Source organism: Dermochelys coriacea, chromosome 2, assembly GCF_009764565.3.
Source record: "Dermochelys coriacea isolate rDerCor1 chromosome 2, rDerCor1.pri.v4, whole genome shotgun sequence".
Lineage (NCBI taxonomy): Eukaryota > Metazoa > Chordata > Testudines > Dermochelyidae > Dermochelys > Dermochelys coriacea.
Window position 1 is genome coordinate 229647208 of NC_050069.1, and position 24494 is coordinate 229671701.

General features: G+C 39.9%; 1 protein-coding gene across 1 annotated transcript in view; it reads right to left on the reverse strand.

Annotated features, from left to right (window-relative positions):
• Nucleotides 1-432: 432 nt before the first annotated feature.
• Nucleotides 433-24494, reverse strand: part of ITGA8 (integrin subunit alpha 8) — a 173555-nt gene continuing 149493 nt past the window's right edge. Inside the window, exons 28-30 of the mRNA XM_038392475.2 lie at nucleotides 20848-20949; nucleotides 4818-4940; nucleotides 433-1998 (exon numbers count right to left, since the gene is read on the reverse strand). Of these exons, the coding sequence (XP_038248403.1) occupies nucleotides 1912-1998; nucleotides 4818-4940; nucleotides 20848-20949 (312 nt within the window). The 3' untranslated portion in view covers nucleotides 433-1911. The remainder of the gene's footprint in view (nucleotides 1999-4817; nucleotides 4941-20847; nucleotides 20950-24494) is intronic.

Here is a 24494-nt window from a genome sequence, read left to right on the forward strand (position 1 = left end):
TCTCCTTTCCTTAAGCCTCAGGGGCAGATAATGTCCCATAACACTAGAAAACCCTCAAGGATTTCCTTGAAGACTGATGTGAGGCATTAAGATGGACCTTTAGTGCTCAGGTTTTCTAGCTACAGACATGAGGTTTATGGGTCTGTCCATGAGCTGGCTGCCGTAAGATAGTGGAATGTCCAATTGAGCTATTTCCAGGGTTCTTTGGAAGGTTCTTGGGATTGACAGTACTGACCTTACCTGCTGGTTTTCCCTGCCCTGAAGACAGATGCCAGCAATCCAAAAAAGCCCAGGAGGTAGCAGGATGGATCAGAAGAGGCCACTGGCCGCCCTGAAGATAGGAATCCCAGGTGCTTGGTGGGCAGGGAGACCGGCTAGGAAGAAGGAAGGAGAATGAGGAGTGTGTGTGTGTGTGTGTGTGTGTGTGTGTGTGTGTGTGTGTGTGTGTGTGTGTGTGTGTGTGTGTGTGAGAAAATGAATGTCCTCCTCCTAGATTTCACAAAACATAACAAATTTCAAACTCAGGACAAGCACAGGATGGTCCAAGGTTTTATAGAGATGGTTTGCACAGCTCTATAGCTGAATGAATCCAGCTTAAATAAAGGCCATTCACTGATGTTATAGAAAGAATTACTGGTGAATTATGGATCTAGTCTTTTGATCTTAGAAGCAGCAAATAAACAAATGAACATTTTATTGCCTTTACAACAAAATGTCTTTCCTTCTGTGGGTCATCTCAGCCTTGGATGATTTGCATCCTACTTTTTATATGAATGCAAATTCAGTGCACCTTCTCTGCAAGACTCTTTGTAATATGAGATAACTATAGGATACTCTACCCAAAAACTTAACTTGCTGAAATATCTTAAACTCATTAAACATGTTGTTAGGTCTGTATTTTATAATTCCTTTTAAATCAATCAATCAAGTGTTGTCACCTATGACACAATAATCATGAATTTAACAAAATATGCAGTAGCATTTTAAGAGGATATTTTAATGAAATAAGTACCCATAAATAGCGGTTAGAAATTCAGCCCTAGCAAAAAGGTGGACAAAAATTCCCACAGACTTCAATTGATGTTGCACTAGTTTACACCAAGAATGGATTTGATTCACTGAATTCAGTGCTGCCATCTACAAGTTGAAAAGGGTACAAAATATTTTATTTATGCCCCTTCCAATACAATTATATTTAAATTCCCCTGCTCCCCAAATCACCCTTGTAGCCAAGAAAATTGTTCTGAATGTGCAGGCCACTTGTCTACTTACATACAAGATAAGCAAATTATTTCCATGTTATGATTTACTTCTCTAAAACTGTGAATCTACGATTAGATCTTATACTCACCCCAGAAAGGTGGAAAAATAAATAAATTGTGCCCCATCTATAAAGTCCTTTAGAGACTACCTTTCTGCTTCAAAAGTACTTTCACAGTACCAGTATATTGCTTGTCTCCCTGAGCCACAATTTCATAGAAGTTCTTATCCTTAGGGAGGTGTCAAAATATTCTGCATGATACAGTAGTGTTTGAAAGCTTTGTCCTGATCCATCTTCTAGATGATACAGCAATGCAGGCATTTCATCTTTGCAAGGTTTGGGTATTCTGAAAGTGATTTAACACACCACATGTGTTCAAAAACATCTGTCAAAATCTAGAGTGACTGAAGTATGGTACAAAAACTCTTTGCACAGTGAAGGATTATGTTTTTAAGGCAGTGATAAGGCTGATTTCTGCCTAAGATCATCATCATGTGGTGAATTTTCAGAAACGTTGCATAGATCAGATTACAACATCATGGCACTTGCAATTTCAAAGGAAGTCTGTTGGTAGAAGAAATCCTTCATTTAACCTTTAGCACATTCTTAGGCTTGAGCAGGACTCTGAATTGAAGCTTCACTCTCCTTTTTTATGCATCAGTAGTCTTGTCATTTGTCAGTTGTTCCCTGTCAGCCATGTTGTCTTGAGGAGGTTTAGCTCTGTCAAAGAAGCCGCACTACAGAAAACAAAGCAACAGAGAAATCACAATAAGGCAGCCACATGATTGTTCTCCTGCAGCTCATGCTCCTTTCCTCTAACCTCCACCCCTCACCTTATTGAGCCTTAACTTAGGGGCTCTTCTTCGCTCCTAGCTCTCACATGGAGTCAACAGAACTATTTGCATAAGTATGAACTACTCACTTGAATAGGGGTTGTGGAATTGGGCCCATTGTTTATAAGCTCTTGGGAGCAGCGACATTGCCCTTTATGTTGGTAATTATATATATAAACCCACTATATATTGGGAATTCCAGGAGATTTTAAGAATGCACTGATATGTAATAGAACCATTCTGCAAACTACTTAACACCCTCAGCTCTTATTAAAGTCAGTGGGAGTTGAAGGAGATTAGCATCTTGTGAGATCACCTTAAATGCCACCATTTTTTGCTCTGTAGCTACTATATATAAATAAAATGTTAAATGTATTCTAGTGAATTTAAGGTTCTACAGGAAAGGCATAAACAGCACCAAAGTAGTGACATAAAAAAGTCCCATCATATGATAAAATACATAATAAAAATGAATACAGAGGGGTGGCATAGGACATCTGACTGAGATAAGTATAAATCATTGTAATAAATTCAAAGAAATGAACAATAGTAGTAATGTCTTTGCCTTCCTTCCATCATGCATACACAATTTGTTACTTTTTTTCTCCAATTAAATGTATTTTTGTAGAGAAAAATTAAGAACAAGGGAAACATGCACTACAGAGGAAAACATTAGAAATGCTGTGAATAGAGAAAAGCCTCCGGTCCATCATATGGTACCTGTCCTTTCAGAAGAAATAGCGATTCTGTCCATGTAGGATGCTGCACTATTATTATTTAATACATGTTGTGATAAAGTTCCTCCTCTACCTTGGTGGGTCCTGCGCTTATTGGCGGATTTTACTCACTTCAGAGATTCACAGTAGCTCTCAGTTTGGCCATTTTCGTGGCTCAAATCTGCTATTCACTCAGATAACCTCATCACTGGCCAGCATGGGGGAAAAAAAGTAAGAACAATCCCCACAGTCTCTGCTGATCCACCATGTGGGTCGGGGAACAGCCTAGAGACCCTCCCCTCAGGTGGAACCTCCTGTGTTGGATAAGGAGTTGGGAGGTTTGGGAGGAACCCGGGTCCACCCTCTACCCCGGGTTCCAGCCCAGGGCCCTGTGAACTGCAGCTGTGTAGAGTGCCTTCTGGAACAGCTGTGTGACAGCTACAACTCCCTGGGCTACTTCCCCATGGCCTCCTCCCAACACCTTCTTTATCCTCACCATTGGACCTTCCTCCTGGTGTCTCATAATGTTTGTACTCCTCAGTCCTCCAACAGTACACGTTCTCACTCTCAGCTCCCCACATGCGCACTACAAACTGAAGTGAGCTCCTTTTTAAACCCAGGTGCCCTGATTAGCCTGCCTTAATTAATTCTAGCAGCTTCTTGATTTGCTGCAGGTGTTCTAATCAGCCTGTCTGCTTTAACTGTTTCCAGAAAGTCCCTGATTGTTCTGGAACCTTCCCTGTTACCTTACCCAGGGAAAAGGGACCTACTTAACCTGGGGCTAATATATCAGGCTCCTGTAGCCATCTGACCCGACCGTGTCTCCCTATTGTTTTGAAAAGCACTTTCCATTCTTTGAATGCAGTCCAGGCTTCACTGATGTCAATAGCAACCTTCTCATTGACTTCAATGGAACCAGAATTTCACCCTTTGGTGCCAGAGAGATAATACAGCATTCTCAATGGACAATAACATTTTGCATCCCAGGGTGCTATATTGCAGTGATATGTTCTTCTGAAAGTCTGACTAGATTATTAATTATTTTCTATTCATAACATTCGTTGTGAAGACAGTAGGAGTTTTAGGTTTTAGGTGGACGAGGAAAGCTGGATTGGACCCCAGAGTGTAAACAAAAATCTAAATTTAGTAAAGCTGCTTATGACAGCCACTATTAAAAACCTGATTTGAATTTTGTCATCAACAGTAACTCTAATGACACAGTTTGTGTTTATCCCAATTCAGAAGTGGTTACAGTAAGGCACAATTACTGAAGGAATTTCAAATCAGTGAAATAAAGTGACAAAGGGATGAGCAGCTGGCCTTGAGTTGGGGGGCCATTTTAGAGGGCTCGATTAAAGATCATTGAGAGATGACACTTTTTCCAAGGACTAAGTGATGGGTATGAAACTACTTCAACTTCTAGTGTTATAAGGGATGTTGCCAGGAACCCTGAAGAAGCAGATTGTCTTAAAACCTGTGAAATAAAAATCAATCAACTCACTGACTGCGAATCTGATAACTTGTAATTAAAAAAAAATCAGAGACAACCTGGTAATATTAAAAGAAATCTCCTTAAAAGTAATCTCCTCCCAAATTGGGTGAGGGATTATATAATTAGGTGCTAACAAAAATGGCAGTTCCTTAAAGATTCAAGGAAAATGAAACCAAAACTCTTTGTGAACCTAAACACTCCAGAAAGAAGATCATAAGTCTTTAGAATCAGAGCCAAACTCTGTAAAACCATTTATAACCAGACTTTCATAACAAAGAAGACTTTGAAAACAATGTCCCTTCACAAAAGTCAGCTACATAAGCATGTCATCATATGCTACATCAAAGACAACATAAGTCTATTGTTGCTTTTGCTCCAAACTCTTAAAGGTCACAGGTTCCAATTTCTCTCCCTCTTTCTCTCTCTCTCTCTCTTTTTTTTTTTTGGTTGGTCATCCTAAATCTTGTAAATATCCTTCCAAGTTTCATTAAGTAAATAATAATAATACAACATACCTTCCACAAAGCTAAGGTCAAAATAGCCAGAACCAACAATCCAAGGAGTATTGCTAGTATTATAACCCATAAAGGGATTACAAAGGAGATATTTGGAGTAGCCCAAATGATAGATGTTCTTATCTGAAATGAAAAGATATTTGTTGTAAATGAATAATAATAAATGAAACCCAAAAATGAAACACAATGAAATTGCCAGATTAGAAACATATACTGCCCACAGTTCTTGTGCATTAACTTTATTTGCTGCAACTTTATTCACAATAATCCTTAAAAATGGGATTTGCACAGACATAAATACCTCTTATATTAGACATAATATAAAACATTTTCACCCACTAAATATAGAATCACTCTGAAGCTCAACAAATTAACAGTAAATGCTTCAAAACCATACAAGGAACCAAACTCTGCTCTCAGTTACACCAGTGTAAAATCCAGAGTAATATTGTCTTAAATAGAATTAGTCTGAACAATGGTGTAAACAAGAACCAATTTCAGCCTAAGTTCTCTACTGGAACTAAAATATGTACCATCTACATAATATGTTGTAATCTAAAAACTTTTGCTCACAAACCAATACAATTTTTTTTAATATTACCTTATGTTTCAGCTAAGCAGCCCAAGAACTAAACTCCTCATATAGAACACATCATCCATGTAATATAAGCATAATGCACAAAAATACCATTGTTTTTGAACTCTCTCTTACATTTTGAACTCACACACTTAAAGGAAGCCTAGTAATGACCATTTTAATGAATTGAGATGTAATTGGAAAGTACAGCAACAGCTCTCTCATTGTCTGTGGCTCTAGAAAGCACCAGGTGTGGATAATATGTGAATTACGAGGAGTTAAGGTCTTCCCACTGATTTTACAAAATCATCCAGATTCCAAGCCTTCATTGTAACAAATGAAGCTAATAGCTCTTCTAGCTTTTTCCCCTCCCGTCTTCCCAATAAATTATCTCCTGGCTCTCTCCTCCATATCTCATATCCAGTTCATTCTACTCCCTCAGATACTGCTCAAAGCTCTCCTCATCAGTCTCACTTGTTACTTTGTTTCTCTCTGATGTTTCTAAGTCGAAAGAGTTAGCTTGAGCTTTCCTTATCTCCTTACTCATAGGTTACATCCTCTGTCATCTTTCTCTAGCTTTCTTCTTTTCCATTGTGCTAGGAAGTTTTCTTGGGTTTTCTGCTGGACCCATCTCACATACTCCTCTTCTGCCTAAGTAGAGAAAGTTTGTGGCAGATGGAACTCATCCTGCTCTTCATGATGGAATGCAACCACCAGGAAGTTTTCAGAGCAAATTGATTATATGCCTTCTGAAGCTATCTTCTACTTTTTCTGCTTGAGGTACTGCTAGGAAATCAGAGTCTCTACTAATTGAGTCTGCTGCTTACTGCTAGTCCCTCTGCCACATTCTAGGCTCAAATAATTTAGTGCAATATTGTATCCTTCTGGTGTCTGCCAAGATTTTTCTCACTCTCTCTCTTGGCCCTCGTCTTGACAGCTTAGTCTCTTTTTCATCAAATTCTTCCATGCAGACTCCCCTGTTCCCTTATCATTAAATGATAATTAACTCATCAGGATCCAGATTTAGCTGTTCTGATGCTCCTCTCATTTACTCCAGTGTAAAACAGAACCATCTCCACTGAAATCAACAGAGCTACACTAATGTAAAACTAGTGAAAGAGGAGAATCGGGCCCAATTTTTTCAGCCCTGCCACAAATTCTCCCTTTGCTAAGCTTTGGCTATTAGCTAACTGGCCAATTATAACCAAATAGTTCTAAACTTACTAATTCACTTTAATGGAATGTTCAATTTGAAGATTGATGATGACCTCTTGGCCCTTAGAATGAGTCGTTTTAGTGATTAAGATTCTAAGGATAGGTCTAAACTACAGCTGTGATCGATGCTCTGAGATCGATTTACCGGCGATCAATTGTGGGTCTAGTAAAGACCTGCCAAATTGACTGCAAATCGCTCTCCAGTCAACCCCTGTACTCTACCCTCGATGAGAAGAGTAAGGTAAATTGGCAGGAGAGTTTCTCCCATCAACCCCTCACAGTGTAGACCCCACGGTAACTCAACCTAAGATATGTTGACTCCAGCATTATTCACATAGCTGTAGTTGCGTAATGCAGGTCGATTTATCGTAGTAGTGTAGACATAGCCTCTGTGATGGACAAGTGCCAAGTTAATTCCACTCCTTCTGTCTGTGTTTCTTGCTCTTTTTTTTTTAAAACAGTATCTCCAACTTCCTTTCTGAATCTGATCTTTCTCTCTCCCTCCCTCCCTTGATCATGGCCTCCCTCTCTTTTTGTAAGCACCAGCAGACCCTATCCCTGCTTCCAACTACCATCATACCTAACTGCATAAGCCAGTCCTTTCCACATGTTCCATCTCTGTGCCTCTGGTTCCTGGTCTGAGGCAGCACTTGCAGAGTTAGCAGATGGAGAGTGGTGGGAGGATCGGTATGGCCTAATGAGATACATCTGTCTACACTTCTAGAATGCAGTCACTGTAGTATCTAGGTTCTGTTACCTGATTCAAAATCAAGTGAGTAGGGTTATACTGAAAGAAGGATGAAAATATATGTTCTGGATAACAGTCCTGACCTAACAAGGCTAGAACACTTATCTTCCAGCTACAATTACCCTGTGGGTTCCCCAGAAGACACTCAGAAACTGTCCAGTCCTTATGTTTAACACTAAGATTGGCCAGAGTCCCATTGATTAGACATATTGTTATTGATCTTGTAACGGAAACATTCAGCTACCATGCTTCTCCACTGCAGCTGGGAACACTTATTGAACCCTGATACTGCATTCATTTGTAAACATGCTCCATAGGAATTTGAATGCAAATATGCAAAAATCATATATTCTTTATCCAATAAAATTAAGTGAAATTTGTTTCCTTTCTCAAATAACCACCACAAAACTCCCACTACCCTCCAAATACTCCCTTTTCCCACATACCAGGATAAAAGGAATAGATTCCACCACTGTAGTTTTTTTTCACATCCTATAAGGCATTGCAGAATGTTGTAGGCTTTCTACACTTGGTTCAGCAGTAGTTTAATATGTTAATAAATATTTTGAATGGCTTTTCTTGTGTCTCACAGCAATACTATATCCAGCATTAAAATGCAAGAGCATCAAGAATGAGAGCAAGGTCAGCTGCTCTGTCTGCAGTCACTGCACAGAGAAAACTCTGTCATGGATAATAATGAATTGGTACAAAAGGCCTATCTGGCCAAAATAGTCATGAGAGTTGCAGAGATGAGTGGCTGCACAAAATCTGTAACAGAGCAAGGCACTGACTAATGAGGAGAAGAATTTCTCTCTGCTGCTTAAATATTATGATGGGAACCCTGAGGTAAATCTTGTAGGCTCAGATTAAGTATTGAGCAAGGGATAAGAATGGATTAAAAATAAAAAACCCCTCACAGACAGCCCAAGAAGAGAGAGAGAGACTGATAAGATATATCTGAAACAAAGTGCTGTCTCTGTTGGAAAAGTTCTTGGTTCCCAATACTTCATGAGCAAGGAGTAATATTTCTGACTGAATATGATCAAAGACTATAGGCCTGTGGCCAACTTCACATACATCAGTTCCACACTGGTGTAATTCATTTGACTTCAATAGAATTGCTGTCATAAAGGGGTGCAGCACTCGGCCCTCATACTGGCGTTACTTATCTGAGGCTGCTGGTGACAAGAAAGAAGCAGTAAAGCAAGATCTACAGGCATGTCAAGAAACCTTTGAAATTTGCAACCAGAAGCTGCCCTAAGTAGCACCTTCTATCAGCCTGAATCTGATGGACTCAGAGAAAACTTATTTGCCTGCAATATTGTTGTGATAAAGCCATTGCTGATCTTAATATTTTGAACCAAATTCACACCTGGTGTAAGCAATAATGCAGGGTACTTAAATGCAGTAAGCCCAGGAGTCAAAGAAATTGCACGAGGGATAATATTGACAATTGTAACAGGGCATTATAAAAAAAGACAGTACACCTACAAGAAATTAGCCAGTTATATATGGGTGGGTAAAGAGCCAGTTGGTGACAGTTTATTGACACTGCACATTTTAAACAAGAAAATAACTAAAGGGCTAGGCAAGTGGTCAGTAGACATTACAACTAGCTGCTTTATTTTTTGTTTAAAGACCTTTGAATAAGTTGTGACCATCTAACTGTGCACATAGGGCCTGATCAAGTCATACAGAAATCAATGGAAAGAATCCCATTGACTTCAACAGGCTTTGGATCAGGCCCAAAGCTCACTTATGTAATTACTTCTCTCACTGTTACCTTATCCCCTCTCAAACATTTGTTTGTTGCACTCATTTGTTGTACCGTGTCCCAATTTAGATCATAAACACATTAGGTTAGGTAATGTGTGTTATTATGGTTTTGGCAGAGCATCTTACACAATGGGGTACCATTCCTAATTGGGATTTCTGAGTGTTTCACTAATACAAATAATAATTAATGATGAATTGTGAACCAATTATCACCTTGCCAGTCTGAATGGGAGCTGCAACCCTTTCCCTTACCCTTCATTGGCACCTTTTGTCTTTTAAGGTAGTAAGCAATTTGCCGCAAGGCTGTGCCATCCTCCTATCACCCTCTATAGAGCTTACAATTTATGTAACATCAATAAAAAGCCTTAATCCTGTGCAGGTGCAGAGTGTAACACTCCCAAAGTTCAGAGTGTTGCATAAGTCAGGTAGTGCAGGGGAAGATGGTCTTTTATCAAGGAGAGTGCTGCTGCATGGTCATCAAATTATGCCAACCTTGTAGCAGGGGTAAGGCCAGAGAAGGGAATGCATAGCTAAAGGCCTTATTTGCACCTTTTTGTCACACCTAAACCCACGTCTCCTCACCCATGACCATTCTCCACCAACCCCATGCACCTCTTTGTCTTGTGTTCTTGAAAGCAAAGCAGTGGTGGTGCAAGTTCTTTGTAATTTACTTCCTCTGAATGGGAAGGACTATGCCTAATGCTTAATCCTAGTTGTGCCTTTACAAAGCCTGCACTCACACTAGCATTAGAACATAACAACCCTGTGTTCCCCGCTGCACACTGCACAAGGCCTAATAATGCACTCACTGATAGACAACTTGAGACTGCCAGCTCTGAACACCTGGCTGGCACAGGAGAAAGAACAAAACATCCTTCCAGTTTTTGTCTTCCTTATTCTAATATCTACACTGCACATATGTCATGCACACTCTCCACAAACAGTTTTTACTTACGAATTTGATTTAGGACAGATTTGTGTTATTTCAACTTGGATATCTGCACTTCTCCATGTGGTTTCAGGTTTAGTGCTAGGGGAGCCAGTTAACATTCTGAGCGGGTTTATCTGTTTTCATCTGAAGTTACAAGGATTTGGAATTTTTATACAAGATTTACACGTTTGGCAGCAGAATTTTGATGCATTTTGGTTTTCCTACATGACTAATGCTAATTTTTTCCCCTACGTTGAACAAAGCAAATGGCTTGTGCTTTCCTCTGTCATGATGAAGTGATTCACATCAGGGATGCAGCAGCAGGCCATAGTGATTTTCTGTCTGTTACATTGCTGTGGGAGCTGCTGAAGTGGAGAGCTGGAATCTGAGGGGAGCACACTTGTGTGTGTGTGTGTGTGTGTGTGTGTGTGTGGATTCACCCACCTGTGACAATGAGGACAGCCAGGAGCAAAAAGTAAAGTTGTGGTGCGGTAGGTGACAGTATAGCTCACAAGAAAATGTGTGGGAGCCTATTATTTTCATTGGGTGATCTCTGGTTCTTGTATTATGTGAAGGGGTAAATTACACCACTGATGATTTTATAGACTTCTATCATATCCCCCCTTAGTCATAGCTCTTCTAAACTGAATAGTCCCAGTCTTTGTAATCTCTCCTCGTAGAGAAGCTGATCCATACCCCTCATCATTTACTTTGCCCTTCTCTATAGCTTTTTCAATTCTAATATATCTTTTTTTGAGATGGGGCGACCAAAACTCTATGCATGTTCAAGGTGTGGAAGTACCAGGGATTTATATAGTGGCATTATGATATTTTCTGTCTTATTATCTATCCTCTTCCTAGTGGAAGCATTCTGTTTGCTTTTATGACTGCTGCTACACATTGAGCAGATGGTTTCAGAGAACTATCCACAATTGTAAACTAACCACTATTTTGAGTCAAAACAACTAATTTAGACCCCATAATTTTGTATGTATAGTTGGGATTATTTTTTTTCCAATGTGCATTACTTTCCATTTATCAACATTGAATTTCATCTGCCATTTTGTTGCCCAGACATCCAATTTGGTGAGATTCCTTTGTCACTCTTCACAGTCAGCTTTGGACTTAATTATTTTCAGTAAATTAGTATCATCTGCAAACTTTGTCACCTCACGGTTTACCCCCTTTTCCAGATCATTTATGATAATGTTGAACTCTACCAGTCCCAGTACAGATACTTTGGGGATCCCACTATTTACCTCTTTTCACTGTGAAAACTGACTCTTTATTCCTACCCTTTGTTTTTTATCTTTTAACCTGTTATTGATCCATGAGAGGACCTTCCCATTTACCCCATGACTGCTTACTTTGCTTAAAAGCTTTTGATCTAAGACCTTGCCAAAGGCTTTCTGAAAGTTGAAGTATAGTGGCACCCTCCTGTCAAGTATACTAATTTTTAGGGTTGCAAAGTTTAAAGGGTAAGTGATATAACAAATTTAAGGAGATATTTCTCCCCGTGTGCATTAAAATAGCCACATAGAAATTAAGCAAACCATTTTCAGGTAAATTCCTGTTGTTTCTGATAATGTATGCTGTTTAGGAATAATCTAGAAAATAACATTTAAAGTAAAATGAAGAATTTAAATCCTTTCACATGTAGCTGTGTACTATATTATACAAACTGCCTAGAGAAGTTGTGGAATCTCCTTCACTGAAGGTTTTCAAAAAGAGACTGGATAGTCATCTGTCTTGGATGGTTGAAACACAACAAATTCTGTATCTTAGACCCTTGCAGTTCTATGGTTTCTAATCCTATGGTTCTATGATTCTATATCAATTGGATCACCTTGTCCGTATACTTACTGGCAACCTCAAAGAATACTAATAAATAAATTGGTGAGGCATAATTTTCCTTTACAAAAGCTGTGTTGACTCTTCTCCCACATATCATGTTCATGTATGTCTGATAATTCAAGTTTTTACTAAAGTTTCAACCAATTTGCCTGATACTGAATTTAGGCTTATGGCCTGTAATTGCCAGGATTGCCTCTGGAGACTTTTAAAAAAAATCAAAGTTACATTAGCTAGCTTCACATCATCTAGTACAAAGGCTGATTTAAGCAACAGATTGCATACCATAGTTAGTAATTATGCAATTTCATATTTGGGGTCCTTCAGAACTCTTAGTTGGATACCATCTGGTTTATTACGGTTTAATTTACCAATTTGTTCCAAAGCCTCATCTACTGACGCCTCAATCTAGGACAGGTCTTTAGATTTTGTCACCTAAAAAGTATGGCTCTCATGTTGGAATCTCCCTGTCTTCCTCTGCAGTGAAGACAGATGCAAAGAATTAAATTTAGCTTCTTTGCAATGGCCTTGTCTTCCTTGTGTGCTCCTTTAGCATTCTGATCATCCAGGAGTCCCACCGATTGGCAGGCTTCCTGCTTTGGATGTACTTAAACATTTTTTGCTGTTAGTTTTTGTCTTTTGCTAGTCGCTCTTCAAATTCTTTTTTGGCCTGCCTAATTATACTTTTACACATGACTTGTCAGAGTTTATGCACCTTTCTGTTTTCTTCCAGAGAGGTCCAAACTATAGCCTAGAAAGTGCCTGTGTTCGGCTAGTTAATTCACAGATCATGGTCCTGTTGGAAATGCAGAAACTGCATTTATCTTTGTGTCTTGTAAAGTGTTGAGCACTCCCAGCATTAAATAAATAACTAAGCAAATCATAGTGCCAAATAGAATGCTCATTTCAATGTTAACCTTTTATCTTTATTCCATTTGGAAACAGTTTTATTATTAAAATGCCAGCTTATTCATAGCTATCTGATTTAGCTGCTATTTTAAGAAACAGTAGCTTTAAGTTAGTTATTCTTGTAATGCCATTGCTACTGCAATAACATTGCAGCTAATTAATCTGCTTTTCATCTAATCTTTAATCATTTTTCTTACAGGAGTTGATAGATCATAAATAACCTCTTTAATACTCCTACAAGTTACCATCAAACATTTACAGTATAATGTTCTTGTATATTTTGAAAAAATGCCCAAAGCAATATGTAAAAGTTCCCCTGAGCTTGGTGTCATAATTAATATTGACATTTGTGTTTACATATTACAATGCCTTGTGTAAACAGACTTCTTAGGGATTACAAGGTTGTTTAAAATAAACATACCCAATAGTTCATACTGTATAACACTGTTTAAAACAAAAGAGTAAAAAAAGTGTATTAAAACCAACTTTGTTCACTGTAGAAAAATTGATCAAACAAACTATGCCAAAGTAATTCTGGTAGATCCTATTATACATTTAAGATAAGAAAAGTAATTTTATTTTTATCAAATACAGAATCAAGAGTCACATAACCAAAGTCAAGGAAGTTACCAGCTATACTAATCCCATACCTCAGTCTTTACTACAAAGAATTTCCTGTGCAAACATTACTGAAGGAATGCATAAAATCTTATTTACAATAATTATATCTAGACTAAAATGGCAATTTCCTCTTGAACGTTACAGCCTTCAGCAAGAAAGAACTTCCAGTTGTACAATATACAGGTCTGATTCAAAGCCCATTGAAGTCAATGGAAAGACTCCCCTTTACATTTTCGATTTAGGATCAGGCCCCATTATAGAGTGCTACTGAAGAGCAGAAGTAAACAGTTCCTAAGGGTCATCTGATCTATTTAGTTTTGTTGTAATCAATTCACCATTCAGTTACGTTTCCAGCATCCTTCCTCTTTCCCAACCATGTACAAGATAAGCACCATATCCCATGACAAAAATACCATGCTCTAAAACCCGCAAAGACTCATGTAAATGCTTAATTTTAACATTACCAATATTCCCATTGAAGTTAACTGATTATTTACATACTTAAAATTAAATATGTACAAAAGTCTGCTGTATAAACTATAATCTCCACTCATTTCATCAGACCTTCTGAATCAGCCAACAGTATTGTGTCATCTGCACAGAGAAATGTTATTCACCAATTTTGCATTCATCTTTATACCTTCTTCTGTTTCCTCAATTAATTTAATCAAACACTCTATAAATGTTCAATCAAGAAGGTGACGTTATACAACCTTGTCTGACTCCTCTCTTGATCTCCATTAGATTTAAATTTTCATCTCCCTTTATAATTGCCTTCTGATGCCAGTATAATTATGATTTTAAAATTTTTGTATCAATCAATTCTGACAGATTGTAATATACTGAGCAAACTATGGTCATATGCAAGGATCCTGGGAAAACATGCAGGATCCCTATGGATGATTGAGCTGTATGGCAAGTGAGAAATTATTGCTACTTAGGAAGAATCATTGTAGGAAATGGAAAATTGGATATTGAAATCAGCACCAGAATAGCAAGAGCAAAAGGGTAAGTAATGGCTGCTATACCTCCACAAGATCATGAGACCAGGCCATACGTCTCTGGATTCCATCTTGGGATGTCAGTGTTTTTCCACAAACTGAGTTTTGGAACAAAGGGTTCCAGCCATATGCTAAAGCTACATAAGGCAGGGAGTGACACCATCTGTGATTCTTCATGCCCCACATAAGACGAAGCCTGGAAACACCTGAGCAACAAAGACTGAACTGGGGAAAGTGCTGGACTCAGGCGAAAGGGATTCCCCTCTGTATGAAAGATCTGGGGATTCCAAGCTGTAAAGCAAGTGCAGCTTGTCCCTTAAGAATCTGTAAGCCTGCTTGTACCATCTCTCAGGTTGAGAATTTGGTAATTCATATCCTATCTTTCTAGTATCTTAGGCTTAGTTTACATTTTTGTTTATTTTGTTTATTTGCTTTGATCAGTTCGTTATCACTTATAATCACTTAAAATCCATCTTTTGTAGTTAATAAACTTGTTTTTGCTTTATTTAACTCAGTGAGTTGCAGTGAAGTGTGTGGGAAATCGTAGCTCAAGGGGCAAAGGCTATTGCATTTCCTTTCCACATTGAGGGGGAGGCGAACTGGTTAATAAATTCACACTAGTCAGGGTTTTGACGAGGGCAGGATGGTACAGCTCTCTGGTCTAGGCTGGGAAGCTGGTGGTTATTTTGGCTGTAGCCTCTCTATTGTTGGTTCACATGCAGGGTCTGGTCAAAGTCTTTATGTAACTGCAGCTGGGTGTGTCCCTACCCGTGTGTATGCTGGTGAAAGTGTAGGATCGGGCGTGGGAGAGGGAGCCCAGGCTGGTGGGTCAGAGGGTTCAGTGGTACTCCAGTTCCAGGTGGCATCCTGGGGGGAACCCATCACACAAACCTCCAGTAAAGAGATTCCATATAAGCAGTAGTAGCATATTGGGGGTATGCTGTATTTATTACAATATATCTTACCCTAAACCCCAAGCTTATGAAGGGTGCAAGTCATTTATGAAGTATAATCATGTCGCAAATTGATTTTAAAAAAATATTACAATCGTTATCCTTCTGCACCTTGCCCTGTCTCACAAAAAGACAAACTTCCAAATAAATCCTTGAATAGATACTTTCAAACCACAAGCACGGATCTTTTACAGAAAGAGCAAAAAATATGAAGTATTGCTGAACTTCAAGAAAAATTCTTCTCACAAGTGAAACTTCAAAAGATCTTATGCACATATCACATCAAGCTGTAGAGTTGGCAAACATCCACTGTGATAGTCAGATAGGAGAAGACATAAAAGCACTATAATTTTTCAACGTTTTACAGTTGCCATAACAGAAATTGTGCGTAAATCACCTACACCAAATAACAAGCATTCTACTGGAGTAAAAAAATAAAAAGGGCTTATCTGATCATTTAGTAGATCATCCGAGACTTGTTGAGAACAGCAGGCTATCACCTGTGGCAAAGCACTTCAGACCAGATGGATGCAGTATGATCAACAATGTTCTGTGCAACATGTGTTTCTATTATGGAACACGTTGCAGAAAACACAAATAACTTGAATTTATCATTCAGTTTGGAGCCTTTGAACCCCTCTGGATGAACACATTATATTGAGCATCAAAACTTGCAGGGTGCAATCTTGGCCCTATTGATGTCAGTGGGAGTTTTGCCATCGACTTCAATGAGGCCAGGATTTCATCCTCTGTTTCCAAGCCTAAACATAAATTAACTATACAACAAGCACCTGTTCAAAAAAAGGAGTGATCCAAAAGAAGAAACATTCTATCGTTTGAATCCCATGCAATATATTTTGCTTGTGTAAATCTAAAACTATATCACTATATTGATTTTATGGGCCAGAAAATATTCTTTTCCTTAATAGGATTCATTGATAGACAGATTATAATTTGTTGGCTCAGGATTTAATTTTAGGTTTGAATTGATTGGTTTTATATCTTTTGTAAAGAAGGAGGATTGAGAATGATAAACCTCCTTAAATACGTAAATCAAAAAGGCTTCAGGTTTTGGACTCCTATGGTGCACTCACATGTTATTTATTTATTTCAGTTAGTACTGGCAAATGTGTTCTCCCTTGCGTTCATTTAAAAAATAAAATTGAACACCTGTATGAACAGACTCTTTTACTTTATTCCCAACATTTAGTTCTTTTGCAACAACAAAAAGGTAAAACCCTACAGGGCCAGAAACTGGGACCACATCAGATTCCGGGTCATTGATGTCTCCACATCACCACAGGGGAGGCTTAGGCTGGATGCTGCCTGCCTCCTGATGTTTCACTCTTTTTTTGCCCTCTGGCCTGTCTCAGATTCTAACCTTCAGGCACCAGACTCGGCCTGACTCACGATTCCTTCTGCTCCTGATTCATGACTCCCACTGGGTCTGACTGCTCACGCCCCACTCATGACAATTTGCTCAGACCAACCTTCACCCTGGCCCCCAAATCCATCCAACCCCCTCACAGATGATGGAGGCATTGGGCTGCCTTCCAACCATCAGCTCCCTGAGGGCCCATGAGCTGCAGGACTAAGTCACCTGTCTGCAGGTGAGAACTTCACATTAAAGACCCACACTATGCACCATGCACTGGAAGCACAGAACCTTCTCACTGCTGCTGCTCACTTCCAATGGTGTGTGGCTGATGTTGAACGGAATGAGGTGGCCCACCTTTACCAGTTCTGCTGGGGGCTCAATGATGAGGTAAAACACGAGCTAGTCTGTGTGGACCATCCCACCCACCTAGGTCTTGGGTCAGGTGCAGCAGATCCCCCCAGAACTAGCAGTGAAGGACACCAGGGCTGCTGCCAACTTTATGATGAAGCAGCCAACACCCTGCAGATCCCCTTCTGGTCAAAACCCACACCAGACCCGATGGAGACTATTGATGGGTCATCCCATCATCGAGACCTGTGACTGGGGAGACCATCCCCTCAGAGGCCATAGTGGAAGGGCACTGAAAAATAATATGCTTTGATGTGATCTTCTCCCTGTTCTTCCCAATAATTCTGGGCATTTGTTGGTTGGAATGGCATGTTCCATGTATCTCCTGGCGGCAGACGAGTATTAACTTCTCCTCTGAATACTGTCAGAAAGTATGCCTCCAATGAAGCAATCAGCCCCCAAGTGACACACACCCGGGGCCCCGGGATGAGAGGAGACCCTCAGAAGCAGAACCCCGGACAGAAGAGGAGCGACTCCAGGCCAGAACCTTAGCCTCTCTGACAAGTACCGTGACTACCTGGATGTGTTTGAGAAGAAGAATGCAGACTGATTACCCCCACATAGAGACTATGACTGCCTGATAGATCTACAGCCCAGGGCCCTATGGATTGATATACTCCATGTCTGAACCAGAGCTGGAGGCACTATGTGTGTGTATCCAAGAAAACCACACCAAGGGCTTCATTCAGAGATCTCACTCTCCAGCAGGGGCACCAGTCCTCTTTGTGAAGAAAGATAGTCTACACAGAGGCATAGTGACCTATTGCACATTGAACCAAGTGACCATACGTAATTGCCATACCCTTTGCCCCTCATTATGGAATTTCTAGACTGCCTGCAACTACCAGGATCTTCACGAAACTAGATCTTTGGGTGGCATATAATCTAGTGCATATAAAGCCTGGGGATAAACAGAAGACTACTTTTTGTACCCTATATGGGCACTTTGAGTACTTGATGATGCTGTTTGGCTTGATCAATGCCCCTCCAACATTTCAGTATTTCATAAATATCATGTTCACGGATCTCCTGGACTGATATGTAATTATCTACCTTTATGATATACTGGTATTTTCTGAGAACCCGAAGCAGCACTACCACCATGTCTAGTCTGTGCTGGGGAGACTACGGAAACATTGGTCATGTGCCAAACTGGAAAATCCACCTTCAACCAGGCCACCATTGAATTTTTGGGATACATCATCTCATGGGAAGGAATCCACACAGATCCACAGAAGGTGGAAGCCATCCACAACTAGACAGCACACTCGGCCCTCTGGGAACTTCAGTGCTTCCTGGACTTTGCAAATATTTATATAAGATTCATTGCTGACTTCTCTCAGTTAATAACTCCCCTGACTTCCCTCCTCTGCAAAGCTCTGCAATTCGCTTGGCTGCCCAAAGCCCAGCTTGTGTTTGATCAGCCAAAAGCAGCCTTGACCGCAGCCTGATCCTGGGACACCCTGATCTGACTCATCCATTTATAGTGGAAGCAGATGTGTCCAATATGGCTCCTAAAGGGGGTACTCTCTCAGCAACTCAGGCCCCAGTCAGTTCTGCACCCTTGTGCATTCTATTCCCAGAAACGTATCCACACTGAGATGAACTATTAAATATTGGACAAGAAGCTGCTCACCATAAAAATGGAATTTTAAGAATGGTGGCACCACCTCAAGGATGCTCTATCATAGAAGGGGAATACTATGGGGGAAACAAAGAATTGACTTTCGAGGCCCCTATCTCCACAAGTCTGATAACCTTAGAGCCTCTGGCTAGGCTGTGGTCTGCCATCAACCTACACTTTATCGTGGAACTCCCACCATCTGATGGTCACAGTGTAGTCTTAATGGTTTTGGACTGCCTGACCAAAATGGCCCACTTCATCTCCTGCAACCAGCTGCCTTCTGCCAAGACAACCGCCCAACTTCTACTGCACAATATGGGCTGACTCCATGGACCCCCAGACCACACAATTTCAAACTGAGGCCCACAATTCAGCTCTTGCTTCTGGTGTGAAGCATTCAGGCAACCGGATGTCTGGATATCCACCTCCGTCACATATCACCCACAAACAGGTGAACAAACAACAGGTGAACCAAGTACTGGAGCAGTACTTGAGGTGCTTCATAAATTACCATTAAGACAACTGGTCTAGTCATATGCAGAGTTTTCCTACAATAACACTGACCATGCCTCTATGGGTCAGAGCCCCTTCTTTGCTAATTACGGTTCCCCCAACGTGACCAGCAGCCTCACCAAACCCTGCTGCCATTGAATGGCTCTGATAGATGGACCTGATTCAGGAAGAACTCAAAAACCACCTAGAAGAGCTACAGAAGGCCTACAAGGGGCATGCAGATCACTGGTGACAAAAAGCATCAGTATTATTCGTAGGCCAAAAGGTATGGCTCACTGCCAAACACCTGCAGATCAGGAAACCATCCCACAAACTGGACCACCAGTTCCAGCAGATTAACTTGGTTACCTTCAAACTCCAGCTTCCTGTCTCTCAAAATGATGGAAGAACCTGCAGGTCTAGAACCTGGGACCATAGTGGTTTTTGGCTGTTGATGCCTCCCCATCATCACAGGACACTTAGGCTGGGCTCCCGTAGGAGGATCCTGTGAGGCTTGGCTCGGTAGAAAATACCCAGCAGGACCTGAATGGCAGCTCCTTATAGCCCACTGACTGGTTGGCACCAGTATTTAAGCCAGGAAGTCATGACAAGGGAGCTGTCTGAGCAACAACACAGACTGCCTGCCTAGCTCTGCTTCAGACCCTGCTGTGAGTGACACCAGACTCCGGCTTCTGACCCTGCCTGCCTCCTGAAACCAGACTCTGGGTTTGCCCTCTGGCCTGTCTCAGACTCTGACCTTCTGGTACCCAACTTGGCCTGATTCCCAACTCCTGCTCTGACCGCCCTTGCCCTGGTCATGACAAAAAATTTACACAAAAATTGGGTCCCAGAACTCCTTTCCCCAATAACCCAGGCTCACCTAAACCTCCCCCTCTCTAAAAGTAAGGGGGCATGTGGTTCCTAGAAATCTAACTACCTTATTTTAAGGGGCAATGATGTAATTAGATATCACAAGCCTGCAATTATTTGAGGGTGGAAATCCAGAGGATGAGTGGAGGCCTTTCTGAAAATCAGGACATAAAAGAGTAACTCCATGACAAACAAGGACAGAGGGTTCTATGGGTGGAACATACTTTCTACCCTTTAGGCATGCTGCTGATTGGGAGGAGACCAGTAACATGTTTAAAAACAATGAACATAAGAGAGACAAGATGGTGAAAGCTGCACAAGATTTTCCCTTCAGATTGTTTGCCCACGGTAAGAAATTACAGGGGTAATTAACGTTGGCTTTGATGGTACAAAGATTTTTCTGCATAAAAAGTCTAACATAATTGAAATTAAAGCAATGCACAATGTTACAATTTGTAAAAGAACTGAGAAATTAATTTAAAATGGAGTTCATTGTCATATCAGCTTTATGTAAAGAAGAACAATAAAGAAGTTTCATTTAAAAAGAATTCAAGGAACTCACACAGGAAATACTGGTTTTGCTTTTCCATATATATAGAAAACTTTCACAACTGTGATCAGGATGACCAAAGTAATTCATGTGCTTAAGTCTTAAAATATTTTTTGTGATACTTACTGCTATGCTTCCCTCAGGGTGTTTTGTTGGCTGGACTTTATATGGCATCTTCTTAACTTCAAAGGACACATTGGAAAAAAGGGTATACTGGTAATTATTTCTCTGGAAAGACAAAAAAAAAGATTTATAAGGAATACATTCAAATTTGAAGATTTATACAAGAAAGACATCACATACTTTGACTGTAAGCTCTTTGTTGTACACAATGGTACTGGGGTCTACAGATGGCACCACAATACAAAGACAACAAGAATTGAAGTGTGAAGCTGAAACCTAAATACTGCATGCATTTCAAAGGTGATGAGGGATTTACCTGCAAAAAGTGCACATATTTACCAGTTCAATAGAAGATTTGTAAGTGCAAATATGGGGTTTTGTGATTGTACATGTTATGTTTAGTTTTGAAATGTAGCATTTAATCTCCAGTATCAGGAAAAGCTCTGTGCATCTTCAGATTTCCAGGCCTATTTTCAAACCTATTTGTCAGGATTCCTTGCTGCTCTAATATGAATTGGCCATACAATCCTAATGAAAAATGCCAGTCCAAGACTATATAGGAATAAGCAGGCTTATCTTAATTTACCCATTTTGGTACTTTTAACATAAAACTGATTAAAAAAATATAAACAAAACTATTTGTCTGTTTAAAGTCCATCAGCAATTGCAGTAGGAATACAGAATGATCATATAGCTCTAAATAGGTCCCATCAATAGCAGTTTTATTTGGTCTTTCCTTTGATCTCTACAGCAAACCCCAGACATGCTGCTTGACTTTTACTATCCAAAAATGCATCCCTCCTTTAATTAAGATTCCTCAATTTAGAGATGGTCTGTCTTTATTGGATACCATGGTTTTTAATCTGGTTCAAGTCAGAAGCGACAAAAAACTGCTACCAGCTGAAGTTCATTCTGGAACTTTTAGATGAAATGGTTTCAGCCCATTTCCTAAAGGTCAAAGGAATATAGGAATTGCCTACATGGGCTCAAACAAGGGTCTGTCTTGTCCAATATCCTGTCAGTGAGTCTCCCACTAGATCTCTCAGGGGAAAGTGCAAGACATGCTGGAGGCAGTTAAGGGATAACCTATCCCATGCAAAAGTTTCCTGCTCAGCCCCATTAGTTAGAGACTGGCTTAAGCCCTGAAACATGAAAGTTTATATCCCTTAGAAAACTCTTGACTTTTTTTAAAAGCATTTACTATTATAGCTCTGGATATTCTTGTTTTCCATAATTATAGTTCAATCCTTTTCTGAATCCTGTTAAGAGCTTTTGGCTTTAATGATATATTATGACAATGGGTTCCACAGGCTAATCATGCTTTGTGTGAGAAAGAATTTCAGTTATCATCAGTCTGAATTTGCCACCTTTTGGTTTCAGTGAATGTTCTTGTATCATGAGAACAGAGGTTCCAGATCAACCTTCTCTTTATCGTTTATTTTTTGTTTCCTTTTATTATGTCCCCTCTCATTTGTCTCTTCTCTCAGATAAAAAAATCCTAATCTTTTCATTCTTTCTTCATAAGAGAGGTTGTCCATGCCCCCTAATCATTCTTTCTTTCTATGTTGCAACTTCTAATTCTGTTATAATCTTTCTGAGATGGAGGAGTGAGCAGAGCTCAACACAGTATTCCAGATGAGTGTGTACTGTTGATTTATATAAAAATGGGGATCTTGTAACCAAAGCTACCCTAAAATTTGGCACCAGCTGCTTGCAGGCTATATTGAGTGGCCAAGGAATGAACTGGCATGGAGTCCGAATTACTGTAGTAACATGAGCCAAGTGTAATTGTTACCTGATACACATCCAAAGTTCACTTTCTTTTAGCCCCTTGCTCCCTCAAACACTTATGAAGTTTCCACACTCTCTGGAGTTAGCTGAGCAGTAAAGAAAGCCAGTTCTATTCTTTTCAATTCATAGTTTTATTTAATAACCCACTTTAAAAAGAAACACAATACTCCCCATTTTCTGACACTCTTTGTGATCTCATTCTGTATCTTATACATTACAGTGCTGGATTATCCTTAAATCCTTTCTATCCCATAATACAGTTATTATATTTCATTTTCTTCCATTAATTGTACTTGTGTTTAATTTTTATTCTGAACCCTCACTGTCCTTTCCCAGGAGAGGATATAGAAAGTCCTTTTCATTTCTCTCCATCCAGGGCACATTTTGGGGCTTTGTTTCTTTCACAAGACTCAGTTTTCAATCAGCTAGTTTTTGTTCTCTCTCCTGTGCAAGGTGTTGGTTTTCTCTGGGATTTCCTGTGGCATTAACTTTCTTACCCTTTTCAGTTCAAGGATGTTTTCTCCCTTTTCAGCTGTTTCCCAGAGCAAAAGGAACAGAAGACTCCAATTATTTTCTCTTAGCTATTTTCTTGCTCATTATATGGGAAGGATTTTTGTGCACACATACCTCTGCATGTACTAAACCTGGACTTTTTGCTTGAGCATGGAGCACACACAAAGTTGGGCAGCTTTGTCAGCACACACACTTCTGAAAATTTTTCCCTCTCCCTTTTTAAACAGTTTTCTTGTCAAATATGTCAGAATATTTACTGGTGACATGAAACCAACATACTTATTGCCTTATGGAATTCATTTGGCTGTGCCATTACTTAGCTGTTTTAACATATTTATAGCAGTGGAATGTTTAATATCACAACATATTAAATTGCTCCTTTAGGCCAATGTTAGGAATGAGCAATAGAGCGAAATCTGCCTCAAGTGACCGCGAAGTGACAGACAAATCAGAACCACAGCATAGGTGTGTGGCGTTTAGATGCTGCTTGTAATTATTAGAACTGGGAGCACTGGCTGTTGGAAGTCTGAAAGGCAGGAAAGAGGAAGGTGGGGGGGAGAGTTGAGGAGGTGGAGTGAGAGCTACTGAGGGTGCAGCAGCAGCTTGGTAAAGAGATTTCCACTTTAAAAATAAAGTCCTGTTGAAGTTTGTTAGTACCTTGCCTGGTTGCTACTACATTTTAGCGATGAGGATGGATCTTCTGCCTCTGAACCCACCTGCAACCTTTCTGCAAAGCCCAGGTGAGCCTCCAATTGCTTTTACTACCTGGATCCATGTTTTAGACTTATCTGCTTGCAATTACTGCTACAGAGATTTCTGAAGTAAGAAAGTGTGCTCTGCTAATCCACTGCCTTGGAGCAGAAGGGCAGTGTATATTTTACACTTTCCCCCTTGCAGATGATGAATATGAGACTGCACTCACTGTATTAAAGAACTTTTTTTTTGCCAAAAGTGAATGTAGTAGCTAATCACTACGGATTTTGCCAGCATGAGCAGGGGAGACTATAATGCAGTATATTGCTTCCCTGAGGAGTCTGATTGTAACTTGTGACTTTGGGAATATGGCAGATGAGATGATTAGAGACCAGCTCATTGAGAAAACAACCATGCTTTGTGTAAGAGAACACTTACTTCTAGAAGCACAACTTACACTAGAAAAAGCAATAACCATTCTACTCAGATTGAGTTAGCTAGAGCTGAAGCCAAAATAATGACCATGGATACAGGAGGCACAGTTCAGGCTGTGACTCCTTTGCAGAAAAGTTCACTATCACTGCAGTCAAACAATTACAAGAGGAAAACTAATGGAAAACCACCAAATCAGCAAATTCAAAATACAGTAAAAG